A 19,715-nucleotide genomic window follows, 5' to 3' on the forward strand; every position below is an offset into this window, starting at 1 on the left:
AAACATAACACAGAGTAGTCGATACTGAAGCCTGAACCATAAAGGCCGATATGATGGAATATAAATTAACATAAATTAACATTTTGCACTGGGCCAGACGTTTTACAGCTGAAAAATAAACATTGACTTCTTTTCCCTTCATGTATTTCCTGTGATATACAGATACCAATATAACTGCAATGAGCTAATATGAGCTGATACATCAGTCTGATTTATCCAATAAAAATGAGCACACAGGTTAAAAACCCCGTGGCCGTTGCTTTGCATCGCACAACTGAAATGGAGACAAGTTCTTTACTACTGAGCTCACTGGCTGCATACAGAGAAGGTCTGAAGGTCAGTTTTTGTGAGCAACTTTAGTTAAATATACCTTCAATTTCCCGTGAGTGTTTCCTTGGCAGGCTTTGACAAAACAATAAACTAATTATGTTGTCCCGCAATGCTGAAGTAGATCGAGGGGAAAACCTTCCTTGCGGTGCTCACACCTATAAAATCCCAAAGACAAGGTTGCTCCGACTGTGCACAAGGATTGACGCGTCGCCGCGCTGCCAAGGCGCTGTGCTCTGCCTTCAGGCTGGAAAAGTGTTTTGAACTTTGCCAAGCTTCGGTAAGAGGCCTTGTATACTGCCCCCCCCCCCCCCCTTCTCCGTCTGAGCCTTTGACGGGAGTAATTCCAGACAAAACAAACATTGGGTCTCCTTCTCCTCAACTGCAGCCTCATTGCTGTGGGGCTAGCAGGACGGTTATCACCCCTTGAGTACAGAACTGCAGCGACACAAACATCTGGCACAGTGTTACGGCTGCACGTACCGAGAATAGATCATGTAGTGGCACTATCACAGTAGCGAGGAGCAAATGAGCTCATTAGAGAAAAGATCCCACAATAATATCCAGTGAGGGGGTCATAAACATTATACGGCGATGCAACATTTTGCAACAATAATACATAATTCAGGTTGTGGCAAAAAAAAAGAAAGAAAAAGAGACTGAAAAGCTAGAACATCTCTGCACCCCCGCAGTCTAATGAAGTGGCATTTGTCAACAACCTAACAAAGCTTTGTATCTCATTCAAGTCCCCCATATACAGAATGACATCATCCACAAATCAAGCCTCAAAACTAGAGGGGTTTATTGGGGGGGCGATGAAAGAAGTGGACAACTCTGACCACCGGGATACAAACCACCGCCCGGAGCAGCCAAGGTATCGACCTCAGAGCCGCTCGCTGGTGCTGTTCTGATGGGCCCGTGTAAAAGAACACGAGGCAGCAATTCGATCTCACCGCGGAGAGAAAGCATTAGCGAAAGCATTAGCGGTGCTATCTGAGCCCCACGATTTGCTCAAGATGGCCTGGCGTCGCGAATGCATCGTGTAAGACATCCCTGGCGGATCGGGCTGCGCCGTGGTACAGCAGCGTAGACGAGTTGTCAGAGAGAGATCCAGAAACAGAGCGGGATACAAACAATGTGAGGGAGCATTACTGAGAGGATCGCTTGAACCGAGACTTAATTAAGAGGCTTGGAGGATATCATTAATCCTACTAACAATAAGAGGATTGTTGTAGGGAAAATGGTGAAAGAGCGTAGTCATGTTAACTGTACATACCTCTGCTCATTCATTGCTACATAGGCTCTAATCTCACAGGCCATACATATGTATATACTGTTAAAAAAAGTGCTGATGCAAGTGATGCTTTTTGTTGATGTCAGAGTCCAACAAGCTCAGAAAAGGGGGAATTTTTGAGAAAACCTTTTGAATAATCCCATACTGGTTCAGCAGTGTGTGTGTTGTGTTTGTTTGCACGATGGGCTGCCTCTCCAGAGAGCTCGAGTAGCTTTCTGAAGCCTTAGCAAGAGAAGGAGACACTGAGCTGAAGGGAGACCGATCCGCAGCTTGTAGGTTCTCTCTGAATCTCAACATCCAAATCTCGGTCTCTTGTCTCACTCTCTCAGCTCCTCGGCTGTATTATCCCCATCTTCTTGTCTCCTCTAATCTCCTCTCTCTGGGGCTCGACTCAGCTCTTTATCTTCATCCCAGACAACGCATTAAAGTGCTGAATGGAGGGGTGTATTTAGTTTAAGTATCCACCGATAATAACAAACAAGATGGGATTCAGCAAATAAAGATAGACAATTCTACGGCCAAGTCGAATACTCGATACGGAATAATGCAATCATTTTTTGGGTACACAAAATGATCTGTGCTTATCGAAAGGCCTTCACTACAACGCATGTACAAACACTTTTTATTATTGCGTTTGCTAAAGGTTCAAGTTCAAAACAAGGTTGAGCTGAAATTGCACAGCGTCCCCCAGAAGACAACAGGTGGCTTTGAGTAAACAGAAGCCTTTGTGGAAAGTTCACTTCAGTCAACAGGTCTGTTTACATTTGGTCCTCAGGTTTTCATTCCATCAGTTCTGTAGCTGTGGACAAATGTCATGTGGCGGCAGCACGAGCACAAGCTTACTTAAGCCTTAAGTGGGGCTTTGTAAAGGAAAAAAAAAAAGGACATATTGTGCATAAGAGGCAAAATGCTCACACAACTTGTGTATATTTGGTTTCATTCTTTAAATTTACTGTTGAAATAAGAGATTTGACATTTGTTCTTATTAAATCTATGAATTGGTGTGTTATTGTATGCAAGCGCTCCACATAATATTAACGGTTTGCTTCATATGGCTTCTCACGATAAGTTGTTACTTGTCACTAAATTCAGTTTCAGTATATTTCTACACGTGTTTTGCATGTTAGGTTCCTACCTGGTGTGAAGGATTTTTAGAAAAGTTTTGTCTAATAGTTTGTTTTTTGATGAAACATCTCGTAGGTAAATAATTGAAGAAACTGTTACATTTGAACGTATGAAAAACCTTTAACATGAGTCAATATCTACTGTACTTTGATTATTATGGGGCAGAGGAACCAAAAGGTGCAACACTTACCTCGTCCCATTCTGAGGTGAAAGAAGGCGATTTCTCGAGCCTCTTCTTGCCAGTGCTACAGTTAGAAACAGACTCGCTACGGTTCCCCAATCCTCCGTCCTCCTCATTAGGGGGCGACACCAGCAGGTCGGAGTCAGACTTGGAGAGGCTGCGTGCCAGCTTCAGGTCCCCGGGAGGGCGCATCCTTACGGCGGACACTGCCCCCGCCCCGAAGTCCCTGGGCTCCTTATTCACAGTTGCATAAATTGCTTTGGGATCACAGTCCGTCAGGATGGCGGCCATACTGGGGCGGCTAGGCGGCGTTGCGGCTGCTGCTACTACTTCCTCTTTTGCTTTGGCAGATTTTCTTGGTTCTGGCTGGCCCTGGTTGGATGGCGCAACACCTGGAAGCTTGAAGGGGTCCTCGCGGCTGTCGAAGACAGGGGAGGATCCGTGCAGGAGGCCAGTGAACTGCTCCGGGACACCTGCTTCCTGATCCTCGCCGAGCTGGGAGTTATCTAGAGAAAGAGAAAAATGAAGTCAGTGAAGAAAGAGAGCAGTTTGGGAGGGCTGGAAAGAGTACCTCTGACTGAGGGGCAGATCTTTAGAGCAGGGCTAATAAGAAACCGCCCACACAAGCCCAGAAACAGATCTGTAATTGTTTCCTACCAGGAGTGACGGAGAGAAAAAGAGGAGAGATGGAGCGAGGAGAAGGCGTATGTTGGCCGGAGTTATAACAGAATTCCTAACCCAGCTTGACGACGATCTGCTGGTGCCTCACTGACTGCATTTTGTCACAGGGAGCTGAAGCCAGTCATCTTCGTGACGAGCCTTACCTCACAGGCCCTCTTGCCTGCGAAGTCCATTTCCCCCCCCCGAAAATGACACAGCAATAAGAATTCCCCCCCAGGCTACTGACTAAACTCGCACGGGACACAACAAACACGCCAGATTGTGAAACAAAAAATGAACAAGAAGACTCTGGAATATCACGGAGAGGAGTGACACTTACGTCGGCTTCTTTCTCCAACGAAAACAGCTCCTCAACGAGACTGACTGGCAAGAGCAATTAAAAACAATTAGATTTTCCTCCTCCCTCTCCCTGAGGAATTACTGCCACCTAAGCCTCTTTTCCACAATCAAATCAGCCATAGGGATGACAGTGGCCTCCGTCATCTACAGTGGCTTTAGAAAAATCACTGGTCCGCGTGGTTCCGTGGTCATCTTCTTTTGCACTGTGGTGATGCGGGTTGTTGTCTGCCGTGTGACCAGCAGCCCTCTGTGTTTTCTGGATTCTAATTCTAGCCCTTAATGGTGGCTCAGGAATGGAAATTTGAATCGGCCCTATCCTCCAGCAGCCAGACTCGAGATAATTAGCCCTGTGACACATGGTGAAGGTGTGTGTGTGTGTGTGTGTGTGTGTGTGTGTGTGTGTGTGTGTGTATGTGTGTGGGTGGGTACTTGTGTGGCCTGTCCCTGCCAGGGTGACAGGGTCACGGTGTTCGGTGACAGCGAATCTGGGGTAATGACACCACAGGGAAAGAAGTGACCTGTTGCAACACTTTGTTTGTCCTTCACAGACGAGTTTCGGCGAACAGTTTGTGGCTCGCAGACCTGCCGTTCAAAGACTGAAAACGAGCTGGGAAAAAGAGCTGGGCTGTGAAGACGCCATATCTGCAGTACACGAGGGGAGGAGGCGCACCGCTCTACTGTTTGACACGCAAACTTCACAAAACTGCCCCATTACCGTTTCAGGGTCCATTTGCAGTGCCAGGGAATGTGCCAAACAACGCCCTGAACTTCCCTTTTCACACGTTTCTAAATACTTAAACATCTCAGGAAAGTGTGTGTGTGCGTGTGTGTGTGTGTGTGTTACAAGGAGTCAGTGAGTGTACTGCGTGCATATGTCAGGACCACAGCCAAACACCCACCCTCTCCTTGGCAGCTGGGGAGTGTGAACGCCCTATGAGCACATCAATGTGGCTCCAACAATCTCACATAGTGTTAACCATTGCAGAGACCCCCTCGCTCTCTGCTCATACGCTCGTATGGTGGAAAACATGCACAGACACAATCTGATGTTGTTGCAACTCCTATAGATGGGTGAGGTCACCGCAGAGGTGGGATGTTTCATTTGGCAACGACGGGACGTCCTCCATGTCTTACTAATGATGTCATGTTTGTTTTGCAGACACTGCAGTGCCGGTGCTGTTGATCCACCATCTACACTGGTCCAAAGTCAATGCTTTCTCCGCCTATGAAACCTCTGCTCTGTTGTTTTTTTGTAGATTCAAAAGAGATTTTTAACTCTGGGTCTCATTACTGCAGAAAGTCAATAAGGAGCTGAAGGCCATCTTTTTTTGATATTTGGACATTTACAGTAAAGCGAGAAATCAAATACCTCTATTGACAGTGCCGGTCAACAACAAACAAATCTGTCACATATCTATGACGTAAAAGTCTCCCAAGAAATATGTAAAAGGCACCAAGCACATGAGTGGAACTAAACTCACAAAAAAGCAAACGATGGTTCTAAAAGGGACAGTTCACCCCAGAACCAAAAAATACATTTCTTCTGAACATTTGGTTGAAAGGAACTTCAAGTTACCGGGTCATGATTTCTGGAAAGAGAGGTGTCGAGTTTGTGGAATGTATTTTTTTGCACTACATGCAAGAGGAAAAATAATGCTTTTGTGATTTTGGGGCGAACTGTCCCTTTAAGTTGATACGTTTGGTGAAATCTGTGGTTTAGTTGCCAAACAGGTGCTTTCCATCTTCAGCCGCTCTGCAGCCATCTGTGGCGTTGCAGTTCATAACAGCAATCGAAACGACGGTACACTTCTGAAGCAGCCATTCAAAGCTTTGGATGAACCATTAAGTGCTTCATTGGCATGAGAGGGAACCAAGTTAATGGTGGTAATCAATGAAATGGTCCATGGGAGCATTATCTAGTGTGCAGACTCCATTTTTCCCGTATTTATCATCTGGATGCGAGTGCGCTTGTGAATATTTTTTGAGAGGGAACTGAAACTGTAAAAGCTGCACATCCAGTATGAAGAAAAGAACGCATGACTGTAAAAAACTGAATGAGTAAAGATAGATTTGATTCTTCACCATCGCTGTTCATAACAGTCTCCTACGGAGAACCCACATTTGTTAACTGTGGAGAACGATCGGATGTCACCACTTTGGAGAAATATCCCTTGGACGCCGCCGTATAAAACCCGACACAGAGGTGGAAATCTGTTGGGAAACATTATATTCCTGCTGAGAACAGCAATGTGTTTGTGACGGATGATTAACACCCCGGTATCGCTGACCGTGCATATCTCCTCCACCTGCCACAAAGTGCTGAGGTCTAGTCCCCGACTGTCCGCACACGGGGGGGGGGGGGGGAGAACGGGACCGCTTCAATCACGATGAAAATCACGTCCACAGGAGCAGAACCGGCTCAACCAGCTGTCTGTGTTTATGTAAAACACTGAAGTGGGAACCAAGCCTTTAATTTGCTGTCATGCAAAATCACAAAGTGGTTTTCACATACAAACCAAACTTGTGGCTTTTGTGGCTTTAAAAATGGGAAAGGAGTATAAGCTGAGTCACTAAAAACAATATTCAAGGAAAAAGGAAATGAAGGACTCTCTGTGCTTTAAGAAGTGCTTCACATTTCCCAAAAACCAGCCTTTTAACAATAACTTTAAAAATATGTTATTCTTGAGTCATGGTAATGTAAAATCAGAAAGGGGCTGTGCATCAACAGAAAGATGTCCTCTTAGTTTTAAAACAACCGTCATCAGTTATTTTTAAGAAGCAATAAAATCAAGAAACCAAATGCTCAGGGAGAACTTCTTCACTTTCCATCTGTGCCTTTAAATCAAACAACTTCACGTTAAAAAGAATTAAACAAGTAACCTATAATTATGAAAAAAAACTGTCCGGTTCCTTTTAAAAAAAACTATTCAATAAAGATATCTGCATGTGTGAAAAAAAACCCTGAGGCCCATGCTCCCTTACCCCCACTCCATGCTTGACTGGATGACATGGCGCATATCCAGCTTTAAGCGGGATGGGGCTCTGAGATAGGACGGTCACAACCTGATCAAGGATTCTATTTCATATTGGCAGTGAAGTGAATCTTTGCCACTTGCCAGGGAATGTCAATCAGCCTCGCTCCCGACAAGTCAAATCCGCTCCAGAATGCCAATCGCGCATTCCCTGGCAGCGCTAATCCAAGCCTGCCCAGCTCACCCTGCAAAACTCAAATGCATTTCTCCCGTTTCATTGACATGCTTGGCTTTTTTCCTGAGTCTGATGTGTCCCGTCCATACTTTCCCGCCCTCGCAGCGTTTGCCAGCAGCAGTTGTTGTTCCTTATTTGGTTACTAAAGTCTGGAGGAGAGTCGTCAAACTCACCTCCTGCTGCCCGCGGGCTCCCCTGTCCCGGAGGGAGCAGGGTGTCTCTCGTCTTGCTTGGGGCTCTGAGGTTGTTCGGGGCAGAGGGTTTACGCTGAAGCGGGACAGAAAAGAAAAAAAAACAGTTTTACTTATGTCCGTCAATCAAATCTTACCTCCCAAACACAAACATCTGCATCTCATCCGCAGTTACCCCAATTCATAGCTAATTATTCAGCTAGTTTAACATGAAAGACGGTGCTATCTGATTGATGCCTGCATGGCGGTACTCGTGGCAGGTTCGCCCACATCGGCCATAATGTAGCTTGGCTCACCAGGCAGCAGATTAGAACAGAGAGGACGCCACGCGGCTCATATATAATGATTAGGCAGCCGAGGAGCACAGCGAGCTAATCCAATCGGAGCTTGAAATAAAAGATGTGAGCGGATATTGTGGGCAGCAGGTGGGGTTGTGGGTGTCAGGCGGCAATGATACTAAAAACAGCTAACTGGATGATAAATTGGAAAAGGCAATAAAATAAGATATGATAGGACAATAAATAGGGCGGGCGGGTTCACACTGACACCCAGTTAGGAGGGACAGTTTAAGACGACGTGGGCCTTCTGCTGACATATGACTCAATCTCTGACTGTGGAGAGACCTTCATCTTCATTATATAACCTGCTATGGTCACGCTCCAGATATGCAATTCAAGCTGCAGCTGGGATACTGCTCTCTGACCGTCAGAACTCCAGCCATATGGTTTTTGTTCAACTTGCGTTTTAACGGAGGTTTTACGAAAGGATTCGGTAACTGGCAGGCAATGAAGAAAGGTACCAAAGTATTGCTAAGATTGATGTAGGGGTATGAACTTAAAACATATGGTGGAGGATGAAAGGAGGAATGTTAAATTTACCTGAGGTAGGACATTGTTGGAAGACTGTATAGTGGTGTTCTCATCTGAGGAATGAAAAAAGAAAACACACAAGTTTGAACATAGTTTGGGCAGATGAAAGATTATCTTGGCCATTTCAGAGTATACTCAATACCTCTTTGAAGTTACAGACACTTCTGGACAGACATTATGCTAAGAGGAAGTGAAAGTGATGTATAATAAAATCATGTATTATGCATGGAGACGTATCGGGCTTCGAGTCAGACAGACTCAGATTAATCCCCCTGCCATTTAAACAAACGCCTTTTAAAACACATGAGAAACTAATCATTTGACATTTCCGTCTAACTAATGGGTGGAGCAAGTGAAACACCATCATTTATCCATATAGGGGGGGGCATGATGACATCAGCGATTAAACTCCAACCCTTTAGCTCAGTGACGTTCTCTCCCGGTGCTAGTGAGGCTGACTAAACTGGAGGGCCCGAGGGGATGGTTTTCAAACTCTAACAGCAAGGGATCAAAATGGCCTCCTAATTTAATCCCATTTAATCCAATTACACGCGGTGCCATTCATCAGCCACAGCCAAGGAGGGTGTGCTCAGGTTGGGTAGGTGCTCTTGATGATTAGGATAGGAAATGCATTTCAGGTTCGGCTGTGCTCAGACGGCATCAGTGGAAGAAGTATTTTGGAAAATGGCTCCTCGCCGACTCTTCTATAATCCCGACATGCGACACAATTACCTTTATTGGATTTGGACTCGTGGCTGGGCGGTGGGTGTTTGGTCTGTGCGGTCAGCAACAACTCATATGTGTGATCCTCCTCCTCCGCCGGCTCTCCTCTCTCGTCAATACTGCTGTTCGTATACAGGGCCTGCAGAAAAGGACAGAGGCGGGGAGAAGGAAGCATTCACCAACACTGGCTTATATTTTAAGACTCAAAATGATTTTTGCATAAATAAAACTTCCTCAATGTTATTTCAATAAAGCACCGTCTAAGGTCAGCCACAGTCAACCGCCAGACAGGTTCTCTGATTTTGTCTCCACTCCTCCTTCCACTTCACTTCTCCTTTTCACGCCCCCGCTGCCTGTGTCTCACGCCGCACTCAGCTGAATATGCATTAAGAAGCAGTTTGATTTGAGCAGCGGCCGTGAAGGGAACGGCCGTGAGAGGGCAGGCCGATAATCACTTCCCAGCAGCCCCTGTGACATTGCATTAATAAACCACGTCCAACCCCTCAGAGGAACTAACTACCGAAGGCAGCATTCCCGCCACGGCCATCCCGCGGTGATTGTCACATGTGCCGCGCTAAAGACGGCACGTATGAGAATCTGTGTTGTGACGCGGCGACACGTTTCCCTGGCGTTATGATCTCGGCTCCTCACCTCTGAGCTCACCTCTTCTTCGTGGCCGGGGCCCGGATGTGACGCATGGACCAGCCGATCTTTCTGTAAATGGAATACGAGATGTGATAAATATACACTTGCTGATTAGTTTACTGCAATAACAAAATTAAGAGATGCATTTCATAACCACTCTGTATAACAAGAAGTGAAACGCTGCAGGGTATCCACAGTCATGTGGATGGAAGACCACTATCACCCTCTAGTGGGAGTTCTGCATTTCCTCTCCCATAAAACCCTGCGACACGCTTATCATTTTTGCTTGCATGTGTTTGTGTGTGTTTGTGTGCGAGGGTGGGTTTCAATTAAACTACTGCAGACCTTGCCAGCTTCGCTATCCGGCCGTCCAGAGTCCCTGTCAGAGGACTTGCCGCTGGTGAGGCTGTCGAGAGAGTGACAAGAGGTGGCTTCGAACAGAGCCTCGTACGGGCTCTCCTCCTCGGGCCCCGGGGCCAGCCCCGAGATCAGCTCGCTCACCTTCTCCAGATCACCTGTAACACGGGTCGAAATGTACAAAAGGCACACAAAGACAAAGGAAGTTCTTAGCTGAACAGATTAGAGAACAAACCTCTATTTTATTTTCCTGCTCCGTTTCCTGTTGAAACAGCTCAAAAACCCCCAAACTTTTTCTAACATCTGGTAAGTCTTACCCTTTCTCCGTGGGCTGGGACTCTCCTGAGGCGGAGGGACCGGTGGAGGGGGAAGGTCAATGTCGGGGGGTTTTCCAGTCATGTGAACTGCGACAGACAAACAGGAGATTGTAACACAGCCGGTAAATGTGAAATGAAGAGGAAACTTCCCCACACACACTGTGTGTGTATTCACATTTGATCCTCACCTAGGATGAGAGCAACTGTCTCTCTGCTCTTCTGGGAAGGCATGTCCTTGACAGTGTCCAGCGCTGACAGGCCCTTCTGGTCGGTGATCTTCACACAGATACCTGACGAATGACGACAGGGAACAGACCAAGTGTTACAGCATGTGTGGTGTTTTTGCTATTTAAATTGACTTCGTAGAAGCTATGCTAATCAGGAGCAGCAAAGTGATTCAGACGCGGCCTGCGTGGCGGTGAAGTCTGACCTGCACTGAGAAGTCTCTGCACCACATCCGTCTTCCCATACAAGGCAGCTTCGTGGAGGGCACTGCCTTTCTCCGTCTGAGCAGCAAAAGAAAGCAGAAGCATGAAGAGCCGGCGGCAGAGAGAGAGAGAGAGAGTTGAGACAGAGTGCAAACACCAACGTGTGACACGAATCTAATTATCATGAAAATTGAATCTTGTGCTTATTTCCTTCAACTGTTGCCAGATGAATCAGACTGCAGAAGTGCATTTCCAGCGCCCACATTTCAGAGAGATTAACGGTGTATATGCCAACTACCGGGGTTCGTGCCCACCGTCCAGTCCACACCTCTACTGACAATTATGTGGTTGAGAAATCAAAGCAGATCATTTTCCAGCTCAGAGGGCCATGCTAATTGAAAGCTGCAGGACGGACGGCCTGAAGGACACTGGGTAGACTCTGCATCCTTGACTCAGAGGAAAGGAGGACAGAGTAAAAAAAGGGGAAAGTGTTTCCAGACAGATGGACGGCACAGTTTGGTTCAGAGTCAGAGCCACGGGGCCCACCAGGGGGAGCAAGGCCCGCTCTGCTTTGAGACCACAGCGGTTCCTTTACAAACGGAGAGCTTAAGAGTTTTACATTTAATCTCACAGCTTTAGTAGAAAGTAGTGAGAGGAAGTGCAGCAAGAACAGATTAAGTTACCCAACATGATTTCGGCCGTGGCAGCACATTAAGACACACTTGCAAACCGAAGCTTTTGATGTTGACACACCCACACACACCCACACACACACACACACATACATAGAGAGACACACACCTCGTAGTTGATGTCCATGCCGGCGTCCAGCAGCACCTCGACCACGGACAGGTGTCCGTTCCGAGAGGCCAGATGCAGCGGCGTGTGCTTCTTGGTGTTGCAGCTGAGCAGGTTGGGGTGGGCAGTGAGCAGCAGCTTGACCACCTCCAGGCGGCCGTACAGCGCAGCCAGGTCCAGCGGGGTCTCAAACTTGTTGTTCCTCATGGTGGGGTCCGTCAGCTCCTCCAGCAGCAGCCGCACCACCTGGGAGTGGCCATACTGGGCAGCACAGTGCAGCGGCGTCTCGTTGTCATTGTTCTGTTGGAGGCGGGGGGGTGAACGGGTGAGAAGCAGCACCGATATGCACAAGAAACAAAGTGACAAATAGAAGTAATAAAAGGAGATCGTGTTTGTTAATGAGGAAGAACAGGTGACTCAGCGGAGTCATGGTGAGGTTAAACCAATCGGTGCATGAGAGCCCGCCACATTAGCAGATCGAAAAAAGGTCACGAGAGAGGCAACGATGAAGCACATAGTGAAGAATGGGGGGGGGGAGAATATCTGGCAGAGTGGGGACGGGGTGGACCCGGGCGGAGGACTGGCAGACATGCGTGGACTAATGAGGACAGGTGCTGGGGCCGGTACAGAGGCAGTAGGGTGCTAGCAGAGGGGCTGTGGGGCCCTCACAGGTGGGGAATTAACACAGACACGGGGCACTTGGACGTCACCGGCATCGTATAGTTACAAAGAGGTAGAGGTAGCCCATTAGAGAACATCAAAAGGCAACAATCAGAATCAGAAAGTATGTTTGCACATACAAGGAATTTGGCTTGGTGATTGGTGCATGACAATAAACTAATACAATTAGAATATGATAAACAAACAATATAGGAGTATGTTAAAACAAGTCTGTTGTTAAAGTGTTAAGTGTCTATTTAAAGTGAGAAGTTGTGCAGGAAAGTGTAAATGTCTGTAATTGAGTGTGACTCAGAGGGGGTCCCGGGATCACGGGAGTTTTAGACAAGGGGAAGAGGTGAGTGTTCGATTTCCACATGCTTTGCATCGCGACTGTTGTTATTTTCGGGTAGCTGAGAGAGGGGCGACTGCATGAAGTGGCCTGACAGTAACACACACTCAATATTAAATGTGTATTACACACCGACTCGCTCACATCAGATCAATCCGGAGATGAACTGGTGGTCACGGCGGTCATTCACTCTGTGCAAAAGTGGAACTATTCTCTTCTCAGAAATCTTCATCGTAGAACAACGAGCTAAAAGACTGAGCGGGCGAACAGCAATCAAAAGCAGTAAATGCAACGTCAACTCAGTAAGTGGTGCTTATTGGCTCTAACGACTAAACAAGATCGATGTCTAATAGACCTGCGAACCTCCAGCACAGCTGGTGTTCTCCGTCATGAGCAGCCAGCAGGGGGCAAACCCATGCAGTCCTGGAGCTGAGCTGAGATGACTGCGTGGGAATACTCTATAAAAAAAAGAAATAATAACTAAACACACAGTGACAACATGGAGAGTCATAGTTCACCCATAAAAACCACTATCCTGTGTGGAGAAGGGAGATGACATGCGAGTGGCATCACACAGCGCAACAAGCACTGCTCTCAATCTGTCAAGATTTGCAAACATGTGATTGCTGGCAATCCGCTGATAAAACCCGCACAACCCCTCAGCTCTTTGGCCCGAGTCGCATATTGTGCATCGAAGGGTGCGGCAGACAATTCCAGCTTATTGAGGAAGCACATGCTCCGAGAGTCGGTCATTCCAGACACACGGAGACCCACCTACAAAGGGCAGACAGCTGGCTTTAAAGAAGGGCCCCCACATGGACATGCAAGATGCCAGTTTGGGTGACTCCCAGAGGAACATGCCAGCTGTGCCACTGAAGACAGGACATCATGTGTGTGTGTGTGGGGGGGGGGGGGGCAACAGGGCAGTTTTAGACAGGTGTCAGTAGCTCCTTAAATGAGACCCTCTTGAAGACCTGGTGCCAGATGGGATCAGCAGGTATCCCCTTGGTTTGTTTGAGGGAGAGAGAGTGAATACTGTACTACTCTGGGGAAAGCAGGTCACAGCTTGAGCAGAGAGAGAGAGAGGAGGCGGAGCTTAGAGGAAAACAAAACGACACCTGCCTATCAAAAGAAAGGGAACGCAGAGGCTGGCTGCAGAAAAAAACAAAAACAACACTTTTCTCTCTGGTGAACAAAACAAATGGGAGAAAAAAAAAGGGGTCAAAGCAGAGCTTCAATGAGAACTAAACCAAAGCGGCCTCAGCTTTCACTGCCTGGGTGGTTTCCTCCGTCGGATTTGTGTATTTGTTTCTCTTTGGCTCAAAGCAAACTCACATGTACACACTCATAAAACGAGCACGCCGTCTCACATCTGTGACGCACCGGAGAGCATTCGTCTCCGCTTTTTACAGAGATGACTTCAACAGGCAAACATACGCGCTGTGATTACCTCGGCATGATTCACCTCCTCAGAACGTGCAGGTCTGCTGCTTCAATAGTAATCAGAGTAGATCTGGATTTTGGATTTTTTTTGGATCAACTGTCCCTTTAAGCCTTTTCTCACAATGTGAAACAGGAGAGCGACAGTAGACACCTAGTGGGCTGAGACCTTGAACTCAGTGTGTGTGATCATGTTAAGTGTCTCCCACACCAGCGTGGTGGTCAGTGCTCTATAGCTATGTTGTGTCAGCCAGCATCTGATCGCATTAAACATGGCTGACCAGCCACTTGACTCACTGATAGGAAACAAGCAGCAATGAGACATCGAGCCTCGCCTCGCCTCCTCCGATGCAAGCTATGCTACATACACGTTACTCACACAGGGGCCTGAACCAGGAGAACTTATCTCTAATGTCTGTGAAGAACATACAGTATTTAGGGTGACTTTCCTGTTGAAACGGTCCTGTGCATTACACTGTATTTATGAGCAGCTACATGCAGATGAGTCGACACAAAGATGTCATTATAAGAGAGGCATGTCTGCATCAATAACCAGGAAAGACTTTCTGTGCAGCAACAAACAAACATTTGAGTGGATTTATTCATTGAAAACCGTAGAAAAGTCATGCTTTTAGATATAGAAGCCACAGATTCCTTAAAAAAAAGAGCTTAAAAATCAACTCTAGGAGTTGCATTGTTTGATATCCACATACAAACCATCCTGCCACTAAGCTGATTAAAAAAAGTAAACATGACATAAGGGGAACTAGGACTGGGTAGCCTGGTTTGAAATTAATTTTGGCAGGCCGAAAGCCCTGCAGCAGCAAAAAAAAAAAAAATCTAATTTTAAAACATTGTTATACTAAATTAATTTGTGGTTTTTAGGGCAACACTTTCATATGGTTATGTAAGAAGGACTTAGTGAGTTCCAGCATGAAGTCTCCCTCTTTAAAAGAACCAGATCAGCCTTATTTATCTCCACATGAGCAGTCAAACAATCGCGTACTAACAAGACAAGAGCTCTGAAGGCTATTACATAAAATGGCACCAATGACTTGCAGCCTCGCTGGGAAAGAGATTAGAATTCATACGGCACAGCCAAGACTTCCTGGACAGTTCATGTCTTCATGAAAATCCTGTCTTTGCTGTGCCGCTGCAGACCCCATCCCCGATTTATAGACCGCCGCGCATGTCGAAACAAGAAGCGATTAGGATCTGCACTGGTGCTGCTGCTGATTGATAAACCCTGTCCTAACCAGCAACATCTGGAGATTATACTCCATTGTGTTTTCATGCTGCCGAACATTCAGAGAGAGAGGGGGGGGGGGGGGGGGGGGGGGGGGGGGCACAGTGACGGGGAGAACAGAGGATGTTATGATTCTCACAACCTGGAGCCTGGAGATGGTAACACGCTTTGACTAGCGACCTCTGTCACGTGACACGCTGGCTGGCAGCCGAGCGAGGCAGCGGTTACGTCAGCCTGGCCCCTGGTAGTGGTAGTAGTAGTGGTGGGAGGTGGTGGTGGTGGACGAGGAGGAGGAGGAGGAGGAGGAGGAGGAGGAGGAGGAGGACAGGGCTGAGCAGCTGTTGCAGCTTGTGTGCCAAAGGGCTGCCCATGTGGACTGTCGGTATCTGGCATCCTGATCATAACCTACATCTGCACACTATATAGTTTCTTATTAAAGAAGTCACAGTCGTGTTACTGATTCTATGTATCGTTTTGTGTTTCGTCGTGCTGAATATAGTCAGTTAATCGACTAATCAATCAACTGATGGAAAATCAACCTACAAGTCGAATAACAATTTAATCGCAGCTTCCCAATGTTACGTTTAGCTGCTTTTCTCTTCTCAATATTACTTTCGATTGAATATATTTGGGATCAGGCCTGTTGGACGGACAAAACGAGCAATCTGAAGGACATCACATTGCCAATTTTATTTATATTTTATAGAGAAATTACAAATTAAATCATTAATCTTCTAATTGTTAGTTGCAGCTCTGTTTGCTCCATTCGTCAAGAACCCTGTAAATATAAGTGTTCTTTCCGTTCAATGCAAAGCAACAATAATATAATATATTATATATAATATGTAATAACAAGGCTGGCTCTAAAAGTGGATTTTTATTTGGACACCGACACACATTCCAGAGTTAACAGACCTTGCAGTCCTGTAATGAGATGAATGTCTAACTGGCTTCCTGCCATAGATTGTAATTCTCTGTACAGTGAACATATTTTCCCTTTTACAGGAAATATTACTTCTCCACTTCGTAGTCCACTTGATTAAACGGGGCTTTCCAAACATAACTAACCCTGAAGATCTTAGATAACATCTCTGCAACTGAGACTCTCCTCCTCCGGCAACAAATGGCTCCAACTGCCACGTAAGACACACCCTGAAATCTTGCAAACGTTGAACGCACCCCGATGGAGAATTCCTGGTCCTTCTGCTAAATGACAACACTTCCCCTGAAGGACTCCTCAAATGGGCTTCAGCCATTACTTGGCAGGACAGAGACAAGAACAAGTCCCGGAGGACGAGCAGAGAGCAGAAGGTAATGGGAGGAGGAGGAGGAGGAGGGGGGTCTATGATGGTGTGGACACTGAAGTGACAGACAGAGGGGATAAATGAGCGCGCTGGCAGAACTGCGGGCGATGCGCCCAGAGGAAGGAAGGGGAAAAACTCTGCACCGCTGATAATGAGGTGACCAAGTCCGGAGACATTTATTCTGCTGCTGCTGCCATCAGAAACTTTTCCAAAAGTTGATATTTTGGCTTTATTCTCACTAAGTCTCTTTCGGCATCTCGATCTCGTTCTGTTTGGATTTGTCCAGGGTGATTTACGGAGCATGGCGGAGTTCACGTTAACGGCAGAGCGGCCTGACATCTGAGCCTGGGTCAGGGGAAGTCATCTAAACATATATTGTATTAGACATGTGACCTATATAGGAAGATGAAGCGAGGGTGAGAGGTAGCGCTATACGGGTCTGGGCAGACTAGGGGCTATATCTGACTATGGAGTAATACACAGAATGTATGGTAATTAACTAAAAAGAGGTCAACGAAGACGTTCATTAACATGGGCTCTACTGAAGACAGAGTTTCTATACCACTTTATTTTAACAATTCAGTTTTATCATATTAAATATAAAAAATCATTGTAATACAAAACGTTAGTTTCATATGCTGAACGTGCATCTGCAGAGGTGTTAGTTTAGATACTGAGAATGGTGGTAATAGATAATCCTTATGCCAATATTCCTCAAATGAGATTATTCTTCCCAACGTATACAATTTGGCGTAAAAGGGAGACGACCAGATTATTTTTATTATCAATTAATCTACCGATTATTTTCTTGTTTCATTGTCTTTAAATGTTTTGTTCCAGTTCAACACCAAAATATATTCAATGTACAATTATATTAAAGAGAGAAATACAGAAAAATCCTAAAATTAAAACGACACATGATGTATTTGGTTAATCAGCTATTTTGATAATTGACTGGTTATTGATCTCTGGTTCATGCTATAAAAAAAGGATTTGCTGCTTTATATAGTCTTACATGATAGAAAATTGATAATTAGGGTATTTTAAAGTTGTTCGGAGACAATTAGCAATTTAATGAAATCACTTCGGGCTAAATTATGTATATATATATATATTTATATATATATAGTAAATAATCACCAGATTAATCCAAGATGAAAATGATTAGTTGCAGCCCTAAATCGAAAAAGGTTGCTTGTATATTTTCTGTTTTCTGACCAATTGGTTAACAAACTAATCATTTCAGCTCCAGTGTCGACAAAATAAATTTCAGTACATTTCTACTAACAGTTTGTACTGAACCTGTGTAACCACATCATTCAGATGGAGGATTAGTCCAGGTCAGGTCCCCCCCACTACAGTGTTTGAAGGCTCAAAGCAGCCAGGTAAGTAATCAGTAAGTGAGCGCAGAGCCATAATGAATACACATTGGTCTGGCTGGTTTCCTGGACCAGGATGACAGAGAACTGGACCAGTCTGACTCCCTCAGTGTCCCTGAAGGGAGCCCCGGACGCCGCTTTAAGCCTCACCACACACACACACACACACACCATGCTCACGTCTGGCTCTGCACAAACACCACTGGGTCACTCACCACCGCTGTGTACCATGACACTGTTACTATGACAACGTCCCACCTCTTCCTCTCCTCAGCAACGCGAGCTCCTGAGCACAAACTGGGAGGTGGGGAGAAGAGGAGGAGGGGCAAACACACCCATTTACACACTCACACGGACAAGCGTGGCATGGGAAATCTTTCTTTGACGCTGATGCAAAGAGACTGGTACACTAAAAACCTCCCATCCTCCTCCTCCTCCTCCTCCTCCTCCTCCTGAGTTGGCTCTCTGGTCCTGGAGTGTGATGAGAGCAGAGGCAGGATGCTCCCCTCCAACTCAAGTCCCATGATGCCATCAACCATGACCACAACCAGAGCCAGAGCATCCACACTGCATCCATCTTTCTGATTTATTCATAACAAGGCTTGAATTATTCAGGCCGGTTGACCAGGTAGTGTTCCCCGAACTGTCCCGGAAGTATTTGCATCGAGACGTCACCGACAATCTCAGCAGATCAAGAGACTCAATGGGAAAAAGGACAGTAAGACAAACACTGCAGGAACATTCACACTCCAATATATAGCAGCATTAAAGCCAGGTTTCCCATCCAAACGCTAAGAAGATTAGTCCAGAGGAAATGCGACAATGTTCAGAAATAGTGTGCGGCCTTATCTACAGGCCTGTGTGGGATTCAGCTGAAAACGCAATCATGGAGCGACGGACGTGTTCGCACTGCTCACTGCTCTAGCTGTGAGGGTGACACCGTCGGCGCTGCCATGTCAGCTGTACAGCCATCCTCCTCGTGTAGACACGCTGTAATTGGGACTTCTCTGGGAAGCTGAATGCAACGAGGAGGGAGCTCACAGTGAAATATAGCGACGCCTGATAGAAGACTGTATGTACTCCAGATAAGGAGGAAGAGAGTAAAAGTTGGGTCCAGTGGGACTTACTTTTTTTAAGAGGCTTAATGAGAGCCCGATTCTATTTTCTATTGACCTCTGAAACAATACAGTGGTGCTAAAATAAATAGTTGGTAAATATATCTCTCAATCAGACGAATATTAATTGATTTCAGTCATAAAAATAATTGTATTATTACTTAACAAGAGTCTGCAGCCATGCTAGCGGCTCTGTGGTGTAACTCTTAGGCTCATGGGTGCGTTTAGCTGAATGTGAACTATGCTAACATGCTAATGTTTGGCAAGTAATGTTTACTGTGTTCACCATCTCAGTTTGGCATGTGAGCATGCTAACATTTGCTAAATAACTAACTAACACAAAGTACAGTTGAGGCTGCTTTGGCAGGTATTTGGTCAGAAGCCAAAGTTATTTAAATGACTCCTGAGGAAGACAACGTGAGTACCAAATGTCATGACAATCCAACAAATAACTGTCGAGACATTTCACTTAACACTGCAAAATATCAACATCATGGTGGCGCTTGAGGAAAAGTCAAGGGATCATCAAGTCAGTAGGATTCATCCTCTAGGGACCATGTGCAAAAGTTACGTCAAATCGATGAAATCGTTTTTGAGATAGTTCAGTCTGGACCAAAGTGGCGGACCAACTAGACACGCTGCTAGCATGTCTAAAAATAAAAAAACGGGTTTTGTAGCTACAGGTTAGACTGGAATGAGGTAACTTGAAAATAACCACAAATGTCTCCACCACACCATTC

At 46.0% G+C, this 19,715-nt stretch overlaps 1 protein-coding gene across 9 annotated transcripts in view; it reads right to left on the reverse strand.

The window, feature by feature from the left end:
* LOC306705100 (ankyrin repeat and SAM domain-containing protein 1A) overlaps positions 1–19,715 on the reverse strand; it is a gene marked incomplete at its 3' end in the record, with an annotated part of 58,826 nt that overhangs the window by 25,663 nt on the left and 13,448 nt on the right. For 8 of the 9 annotated variants that reach the window (XM_079171781.1, XM_079171780.1, XM_079171779.1 and 5 more), the window contains 10 exons: positions 11,486–11,782; positions 10,687–10,762; positions 10,445–10,546; positions 10,257–10,343; positions 9,928–10,097; positions 9,589–9,651; positions 8,947–9,076; positions 8,224–8,267; positions 7,328–7,421; positions 2,937–3,433 (listed from right to left, as the gene is read on the reverse strand). In XM_079171781.1, coding sequence (XP_079027907.1) covers positions 2,937–3,433; positions 7,328–7,421; positions 8,224–8,267; positions 8,947–9,076; positions 9,589–9,651; positions 9,928–10,097; positions 10,257–10,343; positions 10,445–10,546; positions 10,687–10,762; positions 11,486–11,782 — 1,560 coding nt within the window. The remainder of the gene's footprint in view (positions 1–2,936; positions 3,434–7,327; positions 7,422–8,223; positions 8,268–8,946; positions 9,077–9,588; positions 9,652–9,927; positions 10,098–10,256; positions 10,344–10,444; positions 10,547–10,686; positions 10,763–11,485; positions 11,783–19,715) is intronic. The other variant, XM_079171777.1, reaches the window with a different exon arrangement.

This window comes from Pholis gunnellus, assembly GCF_910591455.1.
Source record: "Pholis gunnellus genome assembly, chromosome: 2".
Classification (NCBI taxonomy): domain Eukaryota; kingdom Metazoa; phylum Chordata; class Actinopteri; order Perciformes; family Pholidae; genus Pholis; species Pholis gunnellus.